General features: G+C 38.8%; 1 protein-coding gene across 3 annotated transcripts; it reads left to right on the top strand.

Moving 5' to 3' along the window:
* The first annotated feature begins 312 nt into the window (after positions 1–312).
* GMNN (geminin DNA replication inhibitor) lies at positions 313–19,467 on the top strand. 3 transcript variants are annotated; one of them, XM_074318946.1, is made up of 7 exons: positions 313–578; positions 2,134–2,188; positions 5,911–5,988; positions 14,157–14,304; positions 15,426–15,508; positions 15,819–15,929; positions 19,259–19,467. In XM_074318946.1, the coding sequence occupies exons 2-7, from the start codon at positions 2,141–2,143 to the stop codon at positions 19,379–19,381; spliced, it is 591 nt and encodes a 196-aa protein (XP_074175047.1). In that variant the 5' UTR covers positions 313–578; positions 2,134–2,140; the 3' UTR covers positions 19,382–19,467. The 3 variants fall into 3 exon arrangements, with proteins under 3 accessions (XP_074175047.1, XP_019572382.1, XP_019572383.1); XM_019716823.2 differs by lacking the exon at positions 19,259–19,467 and adding an exon at positions 17,246–17,648 and having other exon boundaries at positions 315–578; XM_019716824.2 differs by lacking the exons at positions 313–578; positions 19,259–19,467 and adding exons at positions 745–906; positions 17,246–17,648.
* Positions 19,468–21,000: the final 1,533 nt, after the last annotated feature.

The raw sequence follows: 21,000 nt of genomic DNA, 5'->3' as shown, positions 1-21,000 counted from the left end.
GTCGTGTACTACATATACAAAATTTTGTTCTCCTGGTGTTTATATCTAATGGAAACACTTTTTTACCAGAGGTAAAGGGGCAAAAAAAGAAAAAGAAAAAAAAAAAGATGCTGTTCCCAAGCACAGTTCCCAAGGTAGGGTAGGAGGTCAGGACCTGAAGCAACCATCTCCCCAGCGGACAGAAACGCCCGGACCGACGCCTGAATGTTCCCGCCCAGATACGCAGGCGCAAGAATGGGTGAGGCCGAGGCAGGCGGATACAGGAGGCGATTGGCCGGATTCCGGCGGCCCCACCCCTCCTCGAGTCAGGGGTCACGTAGTCGTCAGGGCGAAGCTGAGTAGGTGAGGTTTTACTGCAGCGCTTGGCAACTGCTCCGGCGGAGGTGGGGAAGGTCGTGGGTGGGCTGGGGACCTTGTGCTGGGCCTGGTACGCTCTCGGCGTGCGCTGCGAGGACTGAGCGTTTACATCGCTGGGAGAGAGCCGGAGGGGTACACAGGGTTACCCGACTATCCATTCCGCGCTCCCGCGTGCCGGAAGCCGGTCTTCCTGTGACTCCGCCGGCCGCCGCCGGGTCGGGGTAAGTGGGTTTGAAAACGGTCGCGGGGACCAGGCGGGCGGCGAGGTGCGGGGCGGCTCCCTTCGCTGGGCGGGTTTTGGCGCCTCTCCGTTCGCGCTCGCTATTGGCTGGCGGCGCTGTCCGTGAGGCGCGCGCGGTTGGAGAGCTCAGTGCCCCCTGCCAGTCGGGGTCGGGCGGGCGGTGGGACCGGCGGTGTGTGGGGCTCAGCACCACTTAGCTGCGCGCGCCTGGCTGCGGGGAGGCGGAACGTCCGCCCTTCTGACCGTGGGGGTCTGCACGCTGGGCTCGTGGAGAAAGCCGCTGAAGCCAGGTCTCACGTTAAAAAACGGTACGGGTGTTAGTGACATCGGTTCCTCTGCGTATCAGTATTTCCTTTGGACCCAGGCCTGTGCTAGCGTTTTAAATCTAGTTTAAAAGAACAAAAGTAAGGGCGCAGCGTTGCTGACAGGATTGTGACAAACCTGAGGAATAGGACTTACCTTCATCAGTGGCTTTCAGCTTACGTAGTTGTGACACACATGAACACATTTTTCATCTCAATTTAGGACGCAGCCATCCAGCTAAAGGAGAAGTTTCAGGAAGCAGGACTTACTCCCCACATGCTATGCACTCCGATGTTTTCTGTCTTTTCAATTCCATCTTGTTCAATTACGTTTTTCTAAACGGTGTGCGTGACCCTTTGAATGATTTTGTGGTTTCCAGCCACAGCCCGCAGTTTGAAAAAACATGTCCCTGGCTCACTTAGTGGGTTCACTTGAAATAGAATAGAAAATAGGGTGCATGATACAAATAAATTGTTTCGTTTCCTAAACTTTTTTTGTTTGCGTGTGTGCGATAGGGCACACAATAAAAAGTTCATGAGATGGGTCTTATTTCAAAGTTTGAAAGCCACCGCACTGGGTGAAAGCATTGCTACCGATATCAGGGATATAACTGTTTCAGCGATAGATATGGCTGGGGCTTCAAACGTTGGCTTGTTCTCTGTTCTTTGCTTCCATTAGTGTCTCAGTTCCTGATGGTGGTTAAACATTTCCTATAAATGTAAATTCATAATTTCATTTGATTGGATATTAAGTCACTATTAAATTATTGCTGGTTACCAGAGCCAAGTTTATCATAGCTTAAATCTGCCTTTGAAACAGCAAAGCTAGGATGCCATTCTTCAGGATAAGGTTGGGTATACCCAGGTATCTGTTTTGGGTTTTTCTGGTGACCATTTCTCAGATCTTTGAGAGCCTTGTACTTAATCCAGGACACTATCATGTTTTGTAAATTTGTTTAGAATATGCATATTTTTCTTTTTGCAACAAGATTTTTCCAACCAGAATTGTGTGTGTGTGTATAAAATATAGGTATCGAGTCACTAACTTTAGTCACTTTAGTCATTGATAGAGCTGAATTTGGGTACAGTGAAAGAAAAGATAATTCCACCATACAGTAAGTGATATGATTTTTATGACTGTAAGTACTTTGAACAACAACACAAATCTAGACTCCACCTTCAGGTGTAAACTGTATTCTGTTTTTGAATCACTACTCTTTTATGCTTCGCCAGGTGTATAATGAATCCCAGTATGAAGCAGAAACAAGGAATTCAAGAGAATGTAAAGGTATGTGATAGAATTATTTGAATCTGTTGTAGAAAGCATGTTGTTAGAAGCATTTTGACATAATTTAGCCAAATTTAATCTGGCTATAGTTTCTATAAATCTTGAATTACTGAATTTTTAACCAGAGACCAAGTACAATAAAGAACTTTTAAAGAATTAATATGGTTGAATGTTAAGTTTTCTGATCCATGAACCTGGGATATCTTCCCATTTATTTACTTTATGTCTTCCTTAATTTCAGCACTGCATTGAAGTTTTCAGGGTACTGAGTTTTATACTCCTTTTAATTTTTTTCCTAAATATTTTTAATACTATTATAGATTGAATTGTTTCCCTAATTACATTTTCAGTGTGCTCATTGTTACTGTATAGAAATGTGATTGATTTTTGTATCTTGTTCTTGAATCCTGCAACCTTGCTGAACTTGTTTATTAGTTCTAATAGTTTTTAATAGATGCCTTAGGATTTTCTGTAAACAAAATTATTGTTGCTTTCTTTGTGCTATCTTTCATGAAACTACTGTTTTAAAATTGTTTATGTGTGTCTTTAGAATTAGTGTCTCACCAGAGACACATTTTGCATCATATTGCACATATTTCCACAGTGTACCATACTCATTACCATCTAACCTGCTTGTTTTGCAACACTTTTTGAGTCCCTGTATTATACCGTCACTGGAAATCTTATCCCAAATATTTATTCTGATAATAACAGTAAGGACAGAGTTTGCTTAGTTTTGAATTTTTAATTTTGACTGGCCTCACTCTGAAGGTTCTAAATGAATTTATAACTTAGCTAGGTTTTACCACACAACCTAGAGTGTAGGATTCCTGGGAGTGAGACTATATCTTCAGGAAAACGGTACATACAAGTTTGAAGATTTGAATTAAATACAATACATAAAAGCCTTTTATAAGCAATAGCAGTTGTTTTTTGATAGGTTGTTTTCTTTTTCTTTCTTTTTTTAAAAATTTTTATTGGGGGATTTTGGGGAACAGTGTTTTTTTCCAGGACCATCAGCTCCAAGTCAAGTCGTTCTCCTTTAATCTAGTTGTGGAGGGCGCAGCTCAGCTTCAAGTCCAGTCACCATTTCACTCTATTTGCGGGGGCGCAGCCCACCACCCCATGTAGGAATCCAGCTGGCAACCCTCTTGTTAAGAGCTCGTGCTCTAACCAACTGAGACATCCCGCCGCCCCAATAGGTTATTTTCTTTGCCTTGCCTTACTCACTATCCTCTTTACATTATCAATGCAAAGTATTATTCAAGAAAAATGGTTTATGGATTTTGAGTCTGTCGGCTTCCATTTAGGATGATGCCAACTTCCCAGTGTGCTCTGTGCGTGTGTGTTTAAACTTTATATTATGAAAATTTTCAAATATTCAAAAATAGTCAATAGTATAATATTAACTTCCCCATTTTCAATAATTATCAATATGTGGCCAACTATGTTTTCATCTACATCTCCATTCAGTCCCCCAACCCCCTCCTAATTATTTTGAAGCAAATCCCAGACGAATATATATAATTTCAACAGTTAAGAAAACTGTAATATTTACTAGCTAGAGTAAAACTATTAGTATCTTGGATATAAAAGGACCTGGTTCTGTTTAGTTCTGGCTTTGCCTTCAAAACAGTGTCCTTTGGTGTTATTTAGCATCTCAGCTTAAGTTTACTTATTTGGTATTATGTTCTTGCTAATGAGAGAATTGGACTAAAACTAGATTTGTAAGCATGCATTTTAGGACTTCATGGATCCTTTGCCAATTACATGTAAACTTCTGGGTGAGTGTGCTCTTGGTATGTTTTTGATTTAGAACCTTCACAGAATATCAGATTGTTTTCTAGAAAAATTAAGACTCATTAATGTATAAAAACCTTTTTGCTCTAAAAAGTCTTGTTCCAATGCATAATCTGGATAAAGAAAATGATAATAGCAATATTATAATTTTGGGGATTGATACTATAAAGCTTACATTATAAAAGTTAAATCTTGGGCTGGTGGCTCAGGCGGTTAGAGCTCCATGCTCCTAACTCCGAAGGCTGCCGGTTCAATTCCCACATGGGCCAGTGGGCTCTCAACCACAAAGTTGCCAGTTCAGTTCCTCTACTTCTGCAGGGATGGTGTGCAGCGCCCCCTGCAACTAAAATTGAACATGGCACCTTGAGCTGAGCTGCCTCTGAGCTCCCGGATGGCTCAGTTGGTTGGAGCGTGTCTTCTCAACCACAAGGTTTGCGGGTTTCGACTCCCGCAAGGGATGGTGGGGCTGTGCCCCCTGCAACTAGAAAACGGCAACTGGACCTGGAGCTGAGCTGCGCCCTCCACAACTAAGATTGAAAGGACAACAACTTGACTTGGAAAAAAGGCCTGGAATACACACTGTTCCCTAATAAAGTCCTGTACCCCTTCCCCAATAAAATGTTAAAAAAAAAAAAAAAAAGGTTAAATCTTAGAAATTGTCTTGTATTTTGTGACAGTAATTTAGCTGGCTTCTTTCACCATTATTTGTAGCAAGGACTTAAATAAATTAACACTTATTATTGAAGTTCCAAAGTTATTTTTTTTCCTATTTGTCTGGAGACTGCTGACCAATCTAGCATATAAATTATATCTGAATTGTTGGTGTAACATTTGTTCTCACAGTAGCTGGCATTTGCTCTTCAATTAAATAGTGAGATAATAATCAGCAATTAGAAACTTTACTGTGGGAAAGGTGAACTCTTGCTATGTGAAATACAGTGTGGAATTAGTAACTTTCTCACGCTGCTTTGGTATCATGTTCTTGCTAACCTTGTTTGAATATTCGCCATTGTTTGCTATCCCATGGTGGCACTATAACTAACGATTTTTTGCAAAAATAGAGAGTGCTTTCAGATTAGGAAATATACAGGAAGGTATTTACATATTACAAGGAAGGCAGTATTTTTGCCAAAATAATAGCTTGGGCATTTTGCAATATTTAGTGTGCCTCAAGCACTGACATTTTAGCTCTCTCCTAATGAATGGGCTTGAAGCAAAACTGCTTCTAAAGTCAGGTAACAGTTGTGTGTCTGGGGGTTCTACTACTCTTTTGTTTGGTTATGTGTAAAGTATGTTCTTAAAAATTATATTTTTTTGGTGAATACATGTAAATGTGTTAGGGGGGATAGTCATGATTTAAAGGAAATCTGAGATGAATCCATTTGATTAGGGATAGAAGTATTTTGCAGTGTAAATAATTAACCTTTTCGCAATTTACCTGTTTTTTGTGAGTTTCCACCATAAATGTTAGGAAGTTTGGTAAATTTCTAGTTTCTGTGTGGAAGATCTTTTTAAGAGGTAATAAAAATACTCCTGTTGTACTGAAATTTCACCATATAGTTTGAAATATTAGAGCTTAAAATTTTGTTACATTTTTGTTTTAGCTAGACATGAGTTATTGACAAAATGACTATAGCAAGAGCATATATTGAAATGGAGGGAGAAAAGCCACTAGATTTGTGCCAAGTTTGGGCAATATGATCCAGTCTTAGAATTTCTTCAAACTTTGTTATAATGTTGGGGGAAATAAGTTTGCTAGTTGATTAAACCATTGTCTTGTTCATATGTAGCATTGTAAAATTATATGGTAGACCAAATATTAGTATTCTTAGTGTTTCCTTTTTCTAAATTACAGTATGACTAAGGCACAAACAATCCACATAGCACTCAGTAACCAGATAATGAATTATCTTGACTTTTAGAATAGTCCTATTCCCAGAAGAACCCTGAAGATGATTCAGCCTTCTGCCACTGGATCTCTTGTGGGAAGAGAAAATGAGGTATGTATTATTGAGCAAGAATGGGGGTAGAGGTGATACTACCTTTACATTCAAAACATTTTCTTGGTTAGAAATACCTAAATCATTGAAATTTGGAACTAATTTAAGAATAATAATTGCATATTCCCCACAGAAGTGGTTTTGTATTTTTGTAATTAAAGTTTATTGGGGTGACAATTGTTAGTAAAGTTGCATAGATTTTAGGCATACAATTCTGTAATACGTCATTTGTATGTCAGTTTTCTTTCCATCACCACATATTTGATGGTTTTTGTTTGTTTTTAACATTTTTATTTTAACATTTTTAAAAATTAGTTTTCGGTGCACAAAACAACGTAATAGTTAGACATTTATTATTTACATCCCTCACACGGTAACAACCCCCCTCCCCCCATCCACTACTCCTGACATCGCACACAGCCATTACATTTCCACTGTCTTTATTCCTAATGCTGTACTCCGCTTCTTGTAACGATACATATATATAAAATTGTAGTTGACATTCATTATAGTTCAGCTTCAGGCGTACAGTACAGTGATCAGGCATCTACATCATCCCTGAGGTGGTCTCCCTAATGAGACAAATATCCATCGGATATCCGACAAAATCTTTACAACATTATTGATTACATTCCCCAAATTGACTTTCGTATCCCCGTGACAATCTTGTGGTTACCGACTGTGCTTTCTTTCTTTCTTTTTTTTTTTTTAAAGATTTTATTGGGGAACAATGTGTACTTCCAGGCCTTTTTTCCAAGTCAAGTTGTTGTCCTTTCAGTCTTAGTTGTGGAGGGCGCAGCTCAGCTCCAGGTCCAGTTGCCGTTTTCTAGTTGCAGGGGGCACAGCCCGCCATCCCTTGCGGGAATTGAACTGGCAACCTTGTGGTTGAGAGGATGCGCTCCAACCAACTGAGCCATCTGGGAGCTCAGCGGCAGGTCAGCTCAAGGTGCCATGTTCAATTTTAGTTGCAGGGGCGCTGCCCACCATCCCTTGCGGGAGTCAAGGAATTGAACTGGCAACCTTGTGGTTGAGAGCCCGTTCTCCAACCAACTGAGCCATCCGGGAGGCAGCTCAGCTCAAGGTGCCGTGTTCAATCTTAGTTGCGGGGGTTGGAGTCCACCATCCCTTGCGGGACTTGAGGAGTTGAATCGGCAGCCTTGTGGTTGAGAGCCCACTGGCCCATGTGGGAATCTAACCGGCAGCCTTCAGAGTTAGGAGCACGGAGCTCTAACTGCCTGAGCCACCGGGCTGTCCCCGAGTGAGTTTTTTATAAATTTGGGATATTAACCCCTTGTCGGATATATCATTGAAAAATATCTTCTCCCATTTAGTAGGATCCCTTTTTGTTTCATTAATGGTTTCCTTTGCTGTGAAAAAACTTTTTAGTTTGATGTAATCCCACATGTTTATTTTTTCTCTTACTTCCCTTACCCGAGGGGATATATCAGTAAAAATCTTACTCCGGGTAATGTCTGTAAAGTTTCTTCCTATATTTCCTTCTAGGAATTTTATGGTTTCAGATCTTACATTTAAGTCTTTAATCCATTTTGAATTTATTGTATATGGTGTAAGGAGGTGGAACAGCTTCAGTTTTTTCCATGTGTCTGTCCAGGTTTCCCAGTACCATTTATTGAATAGACTGTCTTTACCCCACCGTAAATTCTTTTTTTTTTTTTTCCCAAATGGAATTTTATTTTCTTAGATTAATGACCAAACTCTTTTTTTTTTTAAAAGATTTTATTGGGGAAGGGAAACAGGACTTTATTGGGGAACAGTGTGTACTTCCAGGACTTTTTTCCAAGTCAAGTTGTTGTTCTTTCAATCTTAGTTGTCGAGGGTGCCATTCAGCTTCAAGTTGTCCTTTCAGTCTTAGTTGTGGAGGGCGCAGCTCAGCTCCAGGTCCAGTTGCTGTTACTAGTTGCAGGGGGCGCAGCCCACCATCCCTTGCGGGAATCGAACCGGCAACCTTGTGGTTGAGAACCTGCGCTCCAACCAACTGAGCCATCCGGGAGGCAGCTCAGCTTAAGGTGCTGTGTTCAATGAACCCACCATCCCTTGTGACTCGAGGAATTGAACTGGCAACCTTGTGGTTGAGAGCCCACTGGCCCATGTGGGAATCGAACCAGCAGCCTTTGGAGTTAGGAGCATGGAGCTCTAACCGCCTGAGCCACCGGGCCGGCCCCCCCACCGTAAATTCTTGCTTCCATTGTTGTAGATTAAATGACCATAGAGACATGGATTTATTTCTGGGCTCTCTATTCTTCCATTGATCTATGCGTCTGTTTTTATGCCAGTACCATGCTGTTTTGATTACTATACCCTTGTATTATTTGATGTTGGGTAGTGTGATACCTCCCTCTTTGTTCTTATTTCTCAAGATTGCTGAGGCTCTCCGGGGTCTTTTATGGTTCCATATAAATTTTACGATTATATGTTCTATTTCTGTGAAAAATGTCCTTGGTAGTTTGATAGGACTAGCGTTGAATCTGTATATTGCCTTAGGCAGTATGGACATTTTAACTATATTAATTCTTCCTATCTATGAGCATGGTATGTGTTTCCTTCTATTTGTATCCTCTTTAATTTCTCTCTTCAGTGTCTTATAATTTTCTGAGTACAGCTCTTTCACTTCTTTGGTTAAATTTATTCCCAGGTATTTTATAGTCTTTGAAGCAATTATAAATGGGATTGTTTTCTTAATTTCTCCTTCTGATATTTTATTATTGGTATATACAAATGTAACTGATTTCTAAATATTAATTTTGTATCCTGCTAGTTTACTAAACTAAATTTGTTTATCAGTTTTCATAGTTTTTTGGTGGAGTCTTTAGGGTTTTCTCTATACATTATCATATTACGTGCGTGTAATGACAATTTTACTTCCTCCTTACCAGTTTGGATGCCTTTTATATGTTTTTCTTGTCTGATTGCTGTGGCTAGAACTTCCAGCACTATGTTGAATAGAAGTGGAGAAAGTGGGCAACCTTGCCTTGTTCCTGATCTTAAGGGGAATGGTTTTAGCTTTTCCCCAGTGAGTATGATGTTAGCTGTGGGTTTATCATATATAGCCTTTATTATGTTGAGATGTGGTTCCTCCCTTCCCACTTTCTTAAGAATTTTTATCGTAAATAGCTGCTGGATTTTGTCAAATGCTTTTTCTGCATGTATTGATATGATTATATGATTTCTTATTTTTCATTTTGTTAATGTGGTGTATCACATTAATTGATTTGCGGATGTTGAACCACCCTTGCATACCAGGAATGAATTCCACTTGATCATGGTATATGATCTTTTTAATGTATTGCTGAATTTTGTTAACTAATATTTTGTTGAGGATTTTTGCATCTTTGTTCATTAGAAATATTGGCCTGTAGTTTTCTTTTTTTGTAATGTCTTTGTCTGATTTTGGGATCAGGGTGATAGTGGCCTCTTATAAAGTGTTTGGGAGCCTTCCCTTCTTCTGGATTTTTTGGAAGAGCTTGAGGAGAATAGGTGATAATTCTTTTTTGAATGTTTTGTAAAATTCACCTGTAAAGCTGTCTGGTCCAGGGCTTTTGTTTGTTGGGAGATTTTTGCTTATTTATTCAATTTCCCTGACGGTAATCAGTCTATTCAGGTGTCCCGTTTCTTCTTGAGTTAGCCTTGGAAGGTTCTATGCTTCTAGAAAATTATCCATTTCTTCCAGAAGTCTAATTTGTTGGCATATTGTTTCTCATAGTAATTTCTTAAAATTTTTTGTATTTCTGTGGTGTCTGTTGTCACTTCTCCTCTTTCATTTCTGATTTTATTAATTTGGGTCCTCTCTCTTTTTTTTAATGAGTCTGGCTAAAGGTTTGTCGATTTTGTTTATCTTCTCTAAGAACCAATTCTTGGATTCATTGGTCTTTTGTATTTTCTGGTTTCTATTTCATTTATTTCTGCTCTGATCTTTATTATTTCCTTCCTTGTACTCCCTTTGGGCTTATTTTGCTGTTGTTTTTCCAGATCCCTTAAGTGTGAAGATAAACTGTTGATTAGTGATGTTTCTTGTTTCTTTAGGTAGGCCTGCAATGCTATGAATTTCCCTCTTAGGACTGCTTTCGCTGCACCCCATAGATTTTGGGTCATTGTGTTCTCATTTTCGTTTGTCTCGAGATATCTTTTGATTTCTTCCTTGATCACCTGGTTGACCCATTCATTATTTAGTAACATGTCATTCAGCCTCCATGCATTGGTGTGTCTTCCAGGTTTTTTCCTGTAGTTGATTTCTAATTTCATAGCACTGTGTTCAGAGAAGACAATTAGTATGATTTCAGTTTTCTTAAATTTATCAAGACTTGTTTTGTGGCCTAACATATGGTCTATCTTGGAAAATGTTCCATGCATGCTTGAGAAGAACGTGTATTGTGCAGCTTTGGGGTGAAATGCTCTGAAGATATCGATTAAATCCAAGTGGTCCAATGTGTCACTTAAGGCCGTTGTTTCCATATTGATTTTCTGTCTGGAACACCGTCCCTTGTTGTCAGAGGTGTGTTGAAGTCCCCTACTATGATAGTGTTACTGTTGATCTCTGTCTTTATGTCAGTCAGTATCTGTTTTATATATTTAGGTACTCCTATGTTGGGTGCATAGATGTTTACTAGGGTTATGTCCTCTTGTCGGATCGATCCCTTTATTATTATATAGTGCCCATCTTTGTGTTTTAATATGTTCTTCATTTTAAAGTCTATTTTGTCAGATACAAGTATTGCAACTCCAGCTTTTTTCTCATTTCCATTTGCATGAAATATCTTACTCCAACCCTTCACTTTCAGCCTGTGTGTCTTTTGATCTGAGGTGAGTCTCTTGTATACAGCATATACAAAGGTCTTGCTTTCTTATCCACTCAGCCACTCTGTGTCTTTTGATTGAAATCTTTAATCCATTTACATTTAAAGTGATTATTGATAGGTACATAGTTATTGCCAATTTTTTTAAATTTGTAGTTAGGTTGTTTTCATTTTCTGTTTACAGAAGACCTTTTAATATTTCCTGCAGTGCTGGATTGGTGGTAATAAATTCCTTTAGCTTATTCTTTTCTGGGAAGCTCTTTATCTCTCCTTCAATTTTAAATGATAGCCTGGCTGGATAAAGCAATTTAGGTTCTAGCCTTTGTTTTCCATCACTTTGAGTACCTCCTGCCACTCTCTTCTGACCTGCAATGTTTCTGTAGAAAAGTCACTTTATAGTCTTATAGGAATTCCCTTGTATGTAACTCTCTTTCTCTTGCTGCTTTTAGGATTCTCTCTTTGTCTTTAACCTTTGCCATTTTAACTGTAATGTGTCTTGGTGTGGACCTGTTGGGTTTATCCTTGTTGGAACTCTCTGCACTTCCTGGGTTTGTGTGTTGGTTTCCTTCACCAGGTTAGGGACGTTTTCTGACATTATTACTTCAAGTATGTTCTCAATCCCTTGCTCCCTCTCTTCACCTTCTGGTATTCCTATGATGTGCATGTTGTTGCGCTTGATGTTATCCCAGAGGTCTCTTAAACCATCTTCATTGTTTTTATTCCTTTTCTTTTTGTTTTTCCATTTGGGTGATCTCTGCTAACTTGTCTTCTAAGTTGCTGATTCGATCCTCTGCTTCATCCAACCTGCTGTTAATTCCTTCAGATATGTTCTTTATTTCAGTAATTGTGTTCTTTAGTTCTAACTGGTTGTTCATTATGATTTCTCTATCCTTCTTTATGTCATCACTAAGCTCCTTAAACATTCTTATCAGTGTTCTGAACTCTGTCTCTGATAGGTTGGTTACCTCTGTTTCATTTGGTTCCAATTCTGGAGGTTTCTTCTGTTCTTTTATTTGGGACATTTTCTTTGTTTCCCCACTCTGGCTGATGTGTGTTTGCTTCGATGTATTCGGTATATCCCCTAGGGTTCTTAGCTTTTGCTGGGTTATCTTATGTAGTATGTGACCTTTGTATTTGACTTGTACCACTTCCCTATTCTCCTGTGTGTGTGCTCCAAAGGTGACTCTTGTGTTGTGTATATTATCCTGTTAAAGTTGATCTTTAATTGCTTTTGGCTTGTGAGTAGGTGGGATTGACTCCTAGGCTGACTAGTTGTGAGACTTGGCTCTGCTCACAGTGGATGTTCTGCGTGAGGGTTGACCGCTCAAATGAGGCTTGGCCCCTGTGGGCTCTTGTGCCTGTAGAAAATTCACTCTGAGTGTGTCACTTGTAGGTCAAACCTGTAATACTCTGGTTTGTTCTGGAGTTGGCCTCCGGGTGTGTTGAATCTTGTGCCTCTTGAGCTGGGCCCTGGTGTATGGTAATTTCAGAACAAAGCAAATCACCAAGCACAAGAACAACAAACAAAAAAACCAAATAGACATGTAAAAACAACCGATAACCCACACTCAACACAAGGAAAAATATCAAAAATACAAAAACAAAACAAAACAAAAAAAGCAGCTCCAGTTTTGGCTTAAGCCCACCAAGTAATCTCCCGGTTGTCCTCTGCTGTACCAAAGAGTCCTCTCTGTCTTGTGCAGGCAGAGCCGGTCACCTGATGCTCAGCGTGACCTTGGGACTGCAGTTCTAGATGAGTGGGGCTATGGGGTCTGGATGGTAGTTTTTACAAAGTCAGTGCGATTTCTGCTCTTGCCTGCACATATGCGCACAGAGTACACAGCCAGCCCTGTGACCAGGTCTCCTGAGTCTTAGAGTACTTCTTGCGTGTCTGTGTTTGTGTGTGTGTGTGTGTATGTGTATGTGGAGGGTGGGAGATTTCTGAGCTGCTGACAGCCCAGAGCTGTGTCTGCTGCCTGCTGCTGACCCCTGGGTGTATCTCCCCAGTTGTAATTACCCTGCCCTAGGCAGGCCAGAAAAGGTGGGGGCTGGGGATGGAGGAGTCTTCTCTCTCTGAGCCCACAGTGTCACACTCTTTCCAGCACCTTCCCTGGGTCAGAGCTGCAAGCCGGGTCTTCCCAGATTCTGAGAGCTGTGGCTCCTCTGTAATCTGACACTACTCCTCAGTTCGGGGGTCAGCTTAAGTCTCTGGAAGGGTGGGGGTAGGATTGGGAGAGTGGGGGGAGGAGCCCAGATATGGAGTTTATGTCCTTTGTCCGATTTAGGGCCCAGCTGGAGGTCTCAGCTGTGGTTATTGCCTCAAATGTTGGATATGCTGCTCTCTTGGTGGGAGAGATCACCTGTGGGATGCAGGGAAATTGCCCACCTCCTGGCTCTTGTTTCTGTTCTGTCCTGGGACCCCCTGCATCTCCACTCAGCTTCCTTCCCTCTTCCCCTGCTAGCCCAATTTGCCTACCTTCAAGTAATCCTCTTATGAGTCTCTTAGCTGTTTTGTGTGATGAGCAGAGAGCCTTTATTGGGTTCTAGATGTTCAATTTGTGGTAAGTTCCAGAGGAAAACTCAAGAAGACCACCTCGCTGCCACCATTCCTATGACGTCCAGTTTTTATTTTAATAGTTCAATTGAGGAAGTTCAAAATTGGTATGAATATCTGTAGTAGAACAGGGGCGATGTAATAAGTTATGAATTAACCTACGGTAATAGTGTTGGATGTTTTTAGAATAAAATGTTAGATTACTTCATTCTGTATGTAAGTGATGAAATTATGGATGAAAGTGTCTAGACTTTTGCTGGTGTCAAATATAGCCTTACTGTTGTACTAAATTATTTAAACAATAAAAATAATTTCAGGTAAGCCTTAGACCAAGTCTAATCCAAAATAGTTGTTGCAAACGAAATTCTTAAAATATAACTGTCTTTTGATAGAGTTTTAAATCGTGTTTTTTTTTTAAAGATCCAAAGATGTCAAAAGGATATAGACATATGAGTGCTCCATTTTTAGTGACAAAACCACTCAGCTTTTTTTATTTCTTAACAAATTTATTAAACAGTGATTGCACATTCTTTTTAAAAGTTCTGCATGTTTTGCTTCTATATTATCTTTGATTTTTTTCTTTTAATATCTTAGTATCTGCCTTTAACCAATGGCTCCTTTCTCCTTCCTAATTTTTCCTCCTTTCTTGGACTCTAATGATGCATGTCTTAACTCTGGCAGTTCTGTCTTCTAAACACACATTCTTCAGAAGTTTTTTTGCCTGTTTTAGTTTCCAAATCCACTTAGCTTTCTAGTTTATTAAATAAAAATTAATGACATTGATGTACGTATTTCCATTATAGTTGGTTAAAAGCTTGTCCAAAACGAAACATTGGAATGACGAGTTAACATCTAAGACTTCAAGCTCTGGAGTTGTTATTGTCCCAGAACATAGTGAAAATAAAAATCCTGAAGGAGTTACCCAAGAAGCATTTGATCTTATGATTACAGGTATGGGGGGGAAAAAAATATATATATGTACGTATATAAAACTTCCACCTTGGAAGCTTTAATTGTAATAAAGGTAAATAGTATTTGTTACATTGTTATGAATGTTGCCCACAGCCTCTTAATCTGGGGACACTATTAGATAGTTTAATGTTTTTGATAATTAAATTTTCTTATGGTTGTAAATATACAAACTGTAAATTTGGACGAGTCTTAACTTTGGTGAGTTCCAAATATGGATGAAATATTAAAGAAAATGATAGTGATTAATATGGAATCTTTGATATTGGATTGCCTTAAGTGTTTACAAGACTTGGAAATAGTCTTTTCACAAGAAAAGTGTCTAGAGACTGAATTTGAAGACAGATTTGAATATACCAGGACAATATAAAATAAGGGAGCCATTAGAAACATGGCTGAAGTAGAGGGAATCACGATAAATGAGCAGCACTGTGCCTATAATAAATACTAGTTTTTAGTGGAATGGCAGTGGACCTCTAAAGAGGACGCTAGTGATGGTTTTTAAGCATTGTGGAAGATCATTGGATAAAAAAATTGACGAAAAAACTTTAGGCAGAGAGAAGTTAATTGAATTACCCAGTCATAGAGACATTTGGGCTCATTTTGATTTGTCTGGAGGACAGTAAGGAAAAAGATAAGTAGATAGTAGGATTTTATCAGGCAAAAATAGGAAAGGTTGGCTGCATGGAATAAGCTCTTTAGTAGTATTGTAGAATAAATAGGTTTTGTGACACTCATATCTGACTTGGTTAAAGTGAACAAAGATTTGCGACCAAAAAACCAACTAAAGTCAAATACAGAAACAACTGCACATATTGTTAGCATAACCACACAGATGAAAAAAATCCATGTAACTTGAACATAGGACTCTATAGACCTTCAGTGGGATATATTGAAATCCTTAAAACGTTGGGGGAAAATAAAATAGAAAAAAATTGATTTGGTTTCTAACTTGAATCTTTTAAAAATGGCTATTACTAAGTAGAATAGGTAGTACTAAGATTGTAAATTTTATTGAAATGTAAAAAATTATTGGTTTTTTTACAGCAGCATCGAACAGTAGTGGTTTTCAAAGTTACATGTAAATCATTAATTTATTTTAGAAAATCCATCCTCTCAATATTGGAAAGAAATGGCAGAAAAACGGAGGAAGGCACTTTATGAAGCACTGAAGGAAAATGAGAAAGTATGTACTGAATATAATTTGTGGCATTTTTTAACATTTCAGTTTTTAAACATTCCTTCTGCTGCTTAGCATATTTGGTTATAGCATTATAAACTAGTTTCAATTTTGGCCTAACAAAAGTTTTATTAGGAAGGCAACTCTTACCAGAATTATTATACAAAAAGAAGCCTATTGCATTGAGAGCCAAAGATAACACCTTTGTTAGGAACTTGGTTCTAGACGTGTACATTAGTTATATACTTGGAGGCATATAATTTGGTTTATAGCATAGCAAATCTATGGAATACTGAACTTTATTTGTGTTGTATAGCTTCATAAAGAAATTGAACAAAAGGACACTGAAATTGCCCGCCTAAAAAAGGAGAATGAAGAATTGGCAGAAGTAGCAGAACATGTCCAGTATATGGCAGAGGTTATAGAGGTATGTATTTAACATTCACCTGATTCAGAATCATCTATTTTTCTATAATAGTGAGATAGTAAGTGTGATCAGTACGTGTTTGGGGTCTGGAATCAGATTTCCTGACTTTCAGTCTTTGCTCCCTGCCTGGCACTGTTCAGTTTATTGAGTCAGGCAGGTTATTTATCCTGTCAGGGCTTCATTTTCCTCGTCTATAAAATGAGACTAATAGGACCTACTTCGTAGGTTTGTTATGAAAATTATGAGTTATAATAGACGAAAGTTAAGAGAGGTGCCCTCACTTATAGTAAGAGCCCAATAACCTTTAGGTGTTATTTATTAATAATTAATAATATTAAGAACATCTGTTTTCTTGTAGAGATTAAAAAAGAATTGTGTCTGAAAAATATGTGTAATATTGTATTTCAGTTGACAAAGTTTTAGACAGTTTTAAATTAATGCCAGTGTGAAATTACTGTTATTCATAAAACTGTTAATTGATACACTAAATAAGTTGGGTGGTCTTACTCTGACTTTAAATTTAGAAGTAGCTGATGTGTAAGAATTAGCCTGATGACTGTTACTTTGCCAGTCTTACCCTAAAAAATAAGTCTTAAACTTAGCTCATGTTTGCAGAAAATCATCTTGCAGATGGGATAAAAGATTTTTTGTTTCTTCCCCCTTTCTTCCACTTCTCCTGCACCCCCTACCCCCCCCCCCCCGCCTACACACACACACACACACACTCTCTGGTTCAAGCTGTTGTTTCGCAGTCTACTTGTGTAGGACACAGCTCCCTGGTCCATGCTGGTGTTATGAGCCTTGCGCTCCCCGGGCTGAGACAGTTGGTTGCCAGTCTTGGTTGGCTGCTCACAGCAGCTCGCGGCAGCGCTTGCCGGCTGCAAGATTTTCAAATCAAAACTTCTTGTACTGAATTGCTTACATTTTATAGCTGTGACAGAATTAATGTTGAGGTTTTCATTTGGAAGTACTATAATAGGTGTTTTAACTGCCATGAAAGTGTTGGTGCACAGCAGATTAGGAAATTAGGAAACCTGGTCCTTCACTGCAGATAGTTTGAGAAGTACTGATTTCATTTGTACTCTGAAAGCATGTCAGCGCTGTAAAAAAATGATCAATTTATAAAGCCCAATGACTTTACTTAAATATGATCTAGCGTGGTAGAGACTTGACATAATACTTGATTATTGGTAAGTAAATTTAATTGAGAGATATGAAAAGTACCTCATTACAACATCCAGGGTCAGTTATATTAGCATCTGATAATGGACTTGGGTTTTAAAGTTTTTGCAATAAATTATTGGTTTATTTAAAAGAGACTGAAAGGTGAACCTCTGGATAACTTCGAATCACCGGATAGTCAGGAATTTGATTCTGAGGGAGAAGCTGGTGAGGATTCTGAAGTGGAAGACTTGGAAGTTGGTACATGTGCTGAAGAAATTGTATCTTCCTCCACAGATGCAAAACCATGTACATGAAATTCATTGATATTTGACTCTTGAGAAATTACACTGCCAAGTTTTACCTCCATTATAGTTCTTTGTAGCAGGCACATAACTTATGCAAACTTGAAATCAAACTTCCTTGTTTGACTCCTGGGACCCTATTATCGCAATAAAATACAAATACTATGTATTTTTAACCCGTGATGTTTTATGTAGCATTTTCTCAGATGTCACACATGAGAATTATACAATAAATAAACTTGTCTCCTATTGAGCATTATGTGTATCTTGGAAGAACGAAGTCCAAGGAGCCTATGTAGAAAATGTGTCTATTTCTATGGTTTTATATTGTTTTCTGTGTATTCTTCTGTTATTTTGGAGGAGACAAGGAGAAAATGAATGTATCCCTCTTTAGACTGAAATAGTTGAGTTTTTACTGCCAAATCTGGTTGTGTCTCAAGCTCATTTTGGGAACTTAATTTCCAGACCCCTGTGACCAGATACTCTTCCTGAGTAGTTTTGGTAACGGGAGTGTGAGAATCTGGTTTCAAAAGCTCCCAAGTGAACGTGATTAGCCTTATCAAAGCTCAACTGGCTGGCATGGTCACATTCTTGGAAGCTTAAAATGGTGATAATTCTCTAGGAAGCATAGTGAGGCACAGGTAAAAATCCAATTAAGAGTTGCAGGAATAGCTGAGGGTTCTGAAATTTTCACACATGTCATATTTGGTATATTACAAAGTGTGTGTGTGTGTGTGTTTGTGGTGTGAGACTAAGAAATAAGAGAGGTGAAATTAATTAGGGGTTCCCCATATGTATTGTTCTGAAGGAAGAAGAAGACAAAGGGAAATTGCAAAGTATACAGCAGTGGGATTGAATATGTTCTGTGAGAAGTATACAAGTACCTTTGTATAAATTTACACTAAAGAACAATGTCAAGTATTAAAGGATTACGTTAGGCAAGTTACTTGTCCTTATAGAGCTTTTTCTTTGTTTTTTTTTGTAATTAAAGTTACCGGGGTGACAATGGTTAGTAAAGTTACATAGATTTCAGGTGTACAATTCTGTATTACATTATATATCACATTGTGTGTTCACCACCCAGAGTCAGTTATTTTTCCATCACCATATATTGTTTTTTTTTGTTTATTTGTTTTTAAGGAGGGCGCAGCTCACAGTGGCCCAGGCTGGTATTGAACCAGCAACACTTTGGTGTTATTAGCACCACGCTCTAACCAACTGAGCTAATTGGCCACCCCCTTTCTTATTTCTAATATTGATATAAAGTCTACCTCAGTGTCATTGTGAGGATTAAAACCTTGATTATAGTGCCTGAACTAAATGCTTCAACTGGAAGCTATTGGGGCCAGCCCAGTGGCTCAGGCAGTTGGAGCTCCGTGCTCCTAACTCCAAAGGCTGCCGGTTCGATTCCCACATGGGCCAGTGGGCTCTCAACTACAAGGTTGCCGGTTCGACTCCCGCAAGGGATGGTGGGCTGCGCCCCCTACAAGTAGCAACAGCAACTAGACCTGGAGCTGAGCTGCGCCCTCCACAACTAAGATTGAAAGGACAACAACTTGACTTGGGAAAAAAAAGTCCTGGAAGGTCACACTATTCCCCCATAAAGTCCTGTTCCCCTTCCCCAATAAAAAAAAAACCAAAAAACTGGAAGATTTTATTAATCTATAGCAACATTGTTCAATAATACTTTCTGAGATGTTGGAAATATCTGTGCTGTCCAGTATGATAACCAGTTAGCTGTACGTGGCTGTTGAGCATTGAAATGTGGTTATTGTGAATGAGGAACTGAAATTTTAGTTTATATTTAAGTAGCCACATGAGATTAGTGGCTACTGTATTAGACAGTGCAGCTCTTTGTTTTAGGTATTGGCCACTAGCCTAAAGATAGAATTGAAGGGTGGCCAGATGGCGCAAGCTCTGAACAACAGGGTTGCTGGTTCGATTCCCACCTGGGCCAGTGAGCTGCGCCCTCCACAACTGGAGTGAAGGACAACGACTTGGAGCTGATGGGTCCTGGAAAAAAACACTGTTCCCCAATATTCCCTAATAAAATTTATTTTAAAAAAATTGAAGAGCTAAATTTTATGTATTTTTTTTACCATAATACAAAAATAATTAAAATCTGGGTTGGGGTAGGGGGAAATCGGCTGAGAGGCTGTTAGAAGGAGACGAGCTAAGTAGAATGGGATAACTTGGCAAATAGTATTAATGGAAAATGCCAAAAGTGGATTACCAGGATTTGGTGGTAGGGAGCAAAAGGGGAGAGGAAGAGAATTACAAAATTTAAGAGTTAAAAGTATTGATCTTCTAGAAGAAAATATAGGAAAAAAATCTTAGTGACCTTGGATTTGGCAAAGATTTCTCAAACGGGACACAAACAGCATGAACTGTATCAGTAAATCGGGCTTCATAAAAGTAAAAAACTTCTTTTTGAAAGACTTGTAAGAGAATGAAAAGACAAAGCACAGGCTGGGAGAAAATATTTGCAAAACATTCAGCAAAGGATTTGTATCTGTAAAGAGTTCTTACACCTCAATAAGTGCACAACCTTATTTTTAAAGTTGGGGGAAGATTTGGACACTTCACCAAAGAATATATACAGTTAGCGAGTAAGCACATGAAAAGATGTCAACATGACCAGTCATTAGGAAAGTTCAAATTAAACCTACAGTGAGATATTGTTGTGTAACTATTGGAATGGCTAAAGTTTAAAAAACAATGTGATCATACCAAGTGTCAAGGATGTGAAGCAATGGGTACTCCTGCAGTGCTAGTGGCAGTGTTAAATACTATAGATGCTATAGAAATGTTCAGCAATTTCTTAAAAGTTAACGTACATTCCATGTGACCCAGTCATTCACTCCTAGGTATTTAAGAAATGAATGCATATGTCCATGTGAAGACTAGTCTGCAAATTTTCTATTTTATTTGTAATAGCCAAAATGTTCATCAGCAAGTGAATGAGTCAACGAATTGTGGCATATCCATACATTGGAATACTGCTCAACAATAAAAAAGTGACGATTGGTGTATATAACCTGGGTAGGTTTCAATGATGTTGAGAGAAACCAGGTAAGAGTGCCTACTGTATGCTTCCATTTAAGTAAAATTACAAAACTTCAAACTGTAGTTTGAGAAAAGGGAGTACATGCCTAGGAATCTTGGGGTAGTTTTGGGGATGGATTTCAAGAGGAAACTTGGGGTGATGGATGTTAAGTTTCTAGCACCTGGGAACTGACCCTAGTTGATGAAAAATGTAAGAATTTAAATGAGTCTGATTTTCAGTTAGATATCAAATGTCGGCCTGGTGTGCAATAGATGATACCATGTTCTGGTAGATAAAAACAACCTCAGCCCCAAGATATGGCAGCTGGAAGACCTGCAGTGAAATAGGGCTGAAAGGATACAAGTGGGGCACCAGTCAGTGTCCACTACAACAGGTTGGGTTAGGATTTGGCATTTCTGGGTGTGTTGGCTTAATGTCATCTAATCCAAATGAACCATTGCTCCTCATAGTTCTATAGGTAATATATCTTCTCATGAATTCCCATTTTATAAAGTTGATTTCCATGAGGTAATTTTAAACAGCAGTGCTTTTCATAAGT

This window comes from Rhinolophus sinicus, linkage group LG14 (genome assembly GCF_036562045.2).
Source record: "Rhinolophus sinicus isolate RSC01 linkage group LG14, ASM3656204v1, whole genome shotgun sequence".
Lineage (NCBI taxonomy): Eukaryota > Metazoa > Chordata > Mammalia > Chiroptera > Rhinolophidae > Rhinolophus > Rhinolophus sinicus.
Note: the sequence above shows the minus strand (reverse complement) of the source record. Positions and strands in the feature narration are given on the sequence as shown.

Bases quoted from the DNA above. Each gene is read 5' to 3' on its own strand.
- GMNN (XM_019716823.2), top strand. From the start codon at position 2,141: ATGAATCCCAGTATGAAGCAGAAACAAGGAATTCAAGAGAATGTAAAG. The intron at 5,989-14,156 runs GTATGTATTATT...TTTCCATTATAG, and splicing joins TTGTGGGAAGAGAAAATGAG to TTGGTTAAAAGCTTGTCCAA. The intron at 14,305-15,425 runs GTATGGGGGGGA...AATTTATTTTAG, and splicing joins ATTTGATCTTATGATTACAG to AAAATCCATCCTCTCAATAT.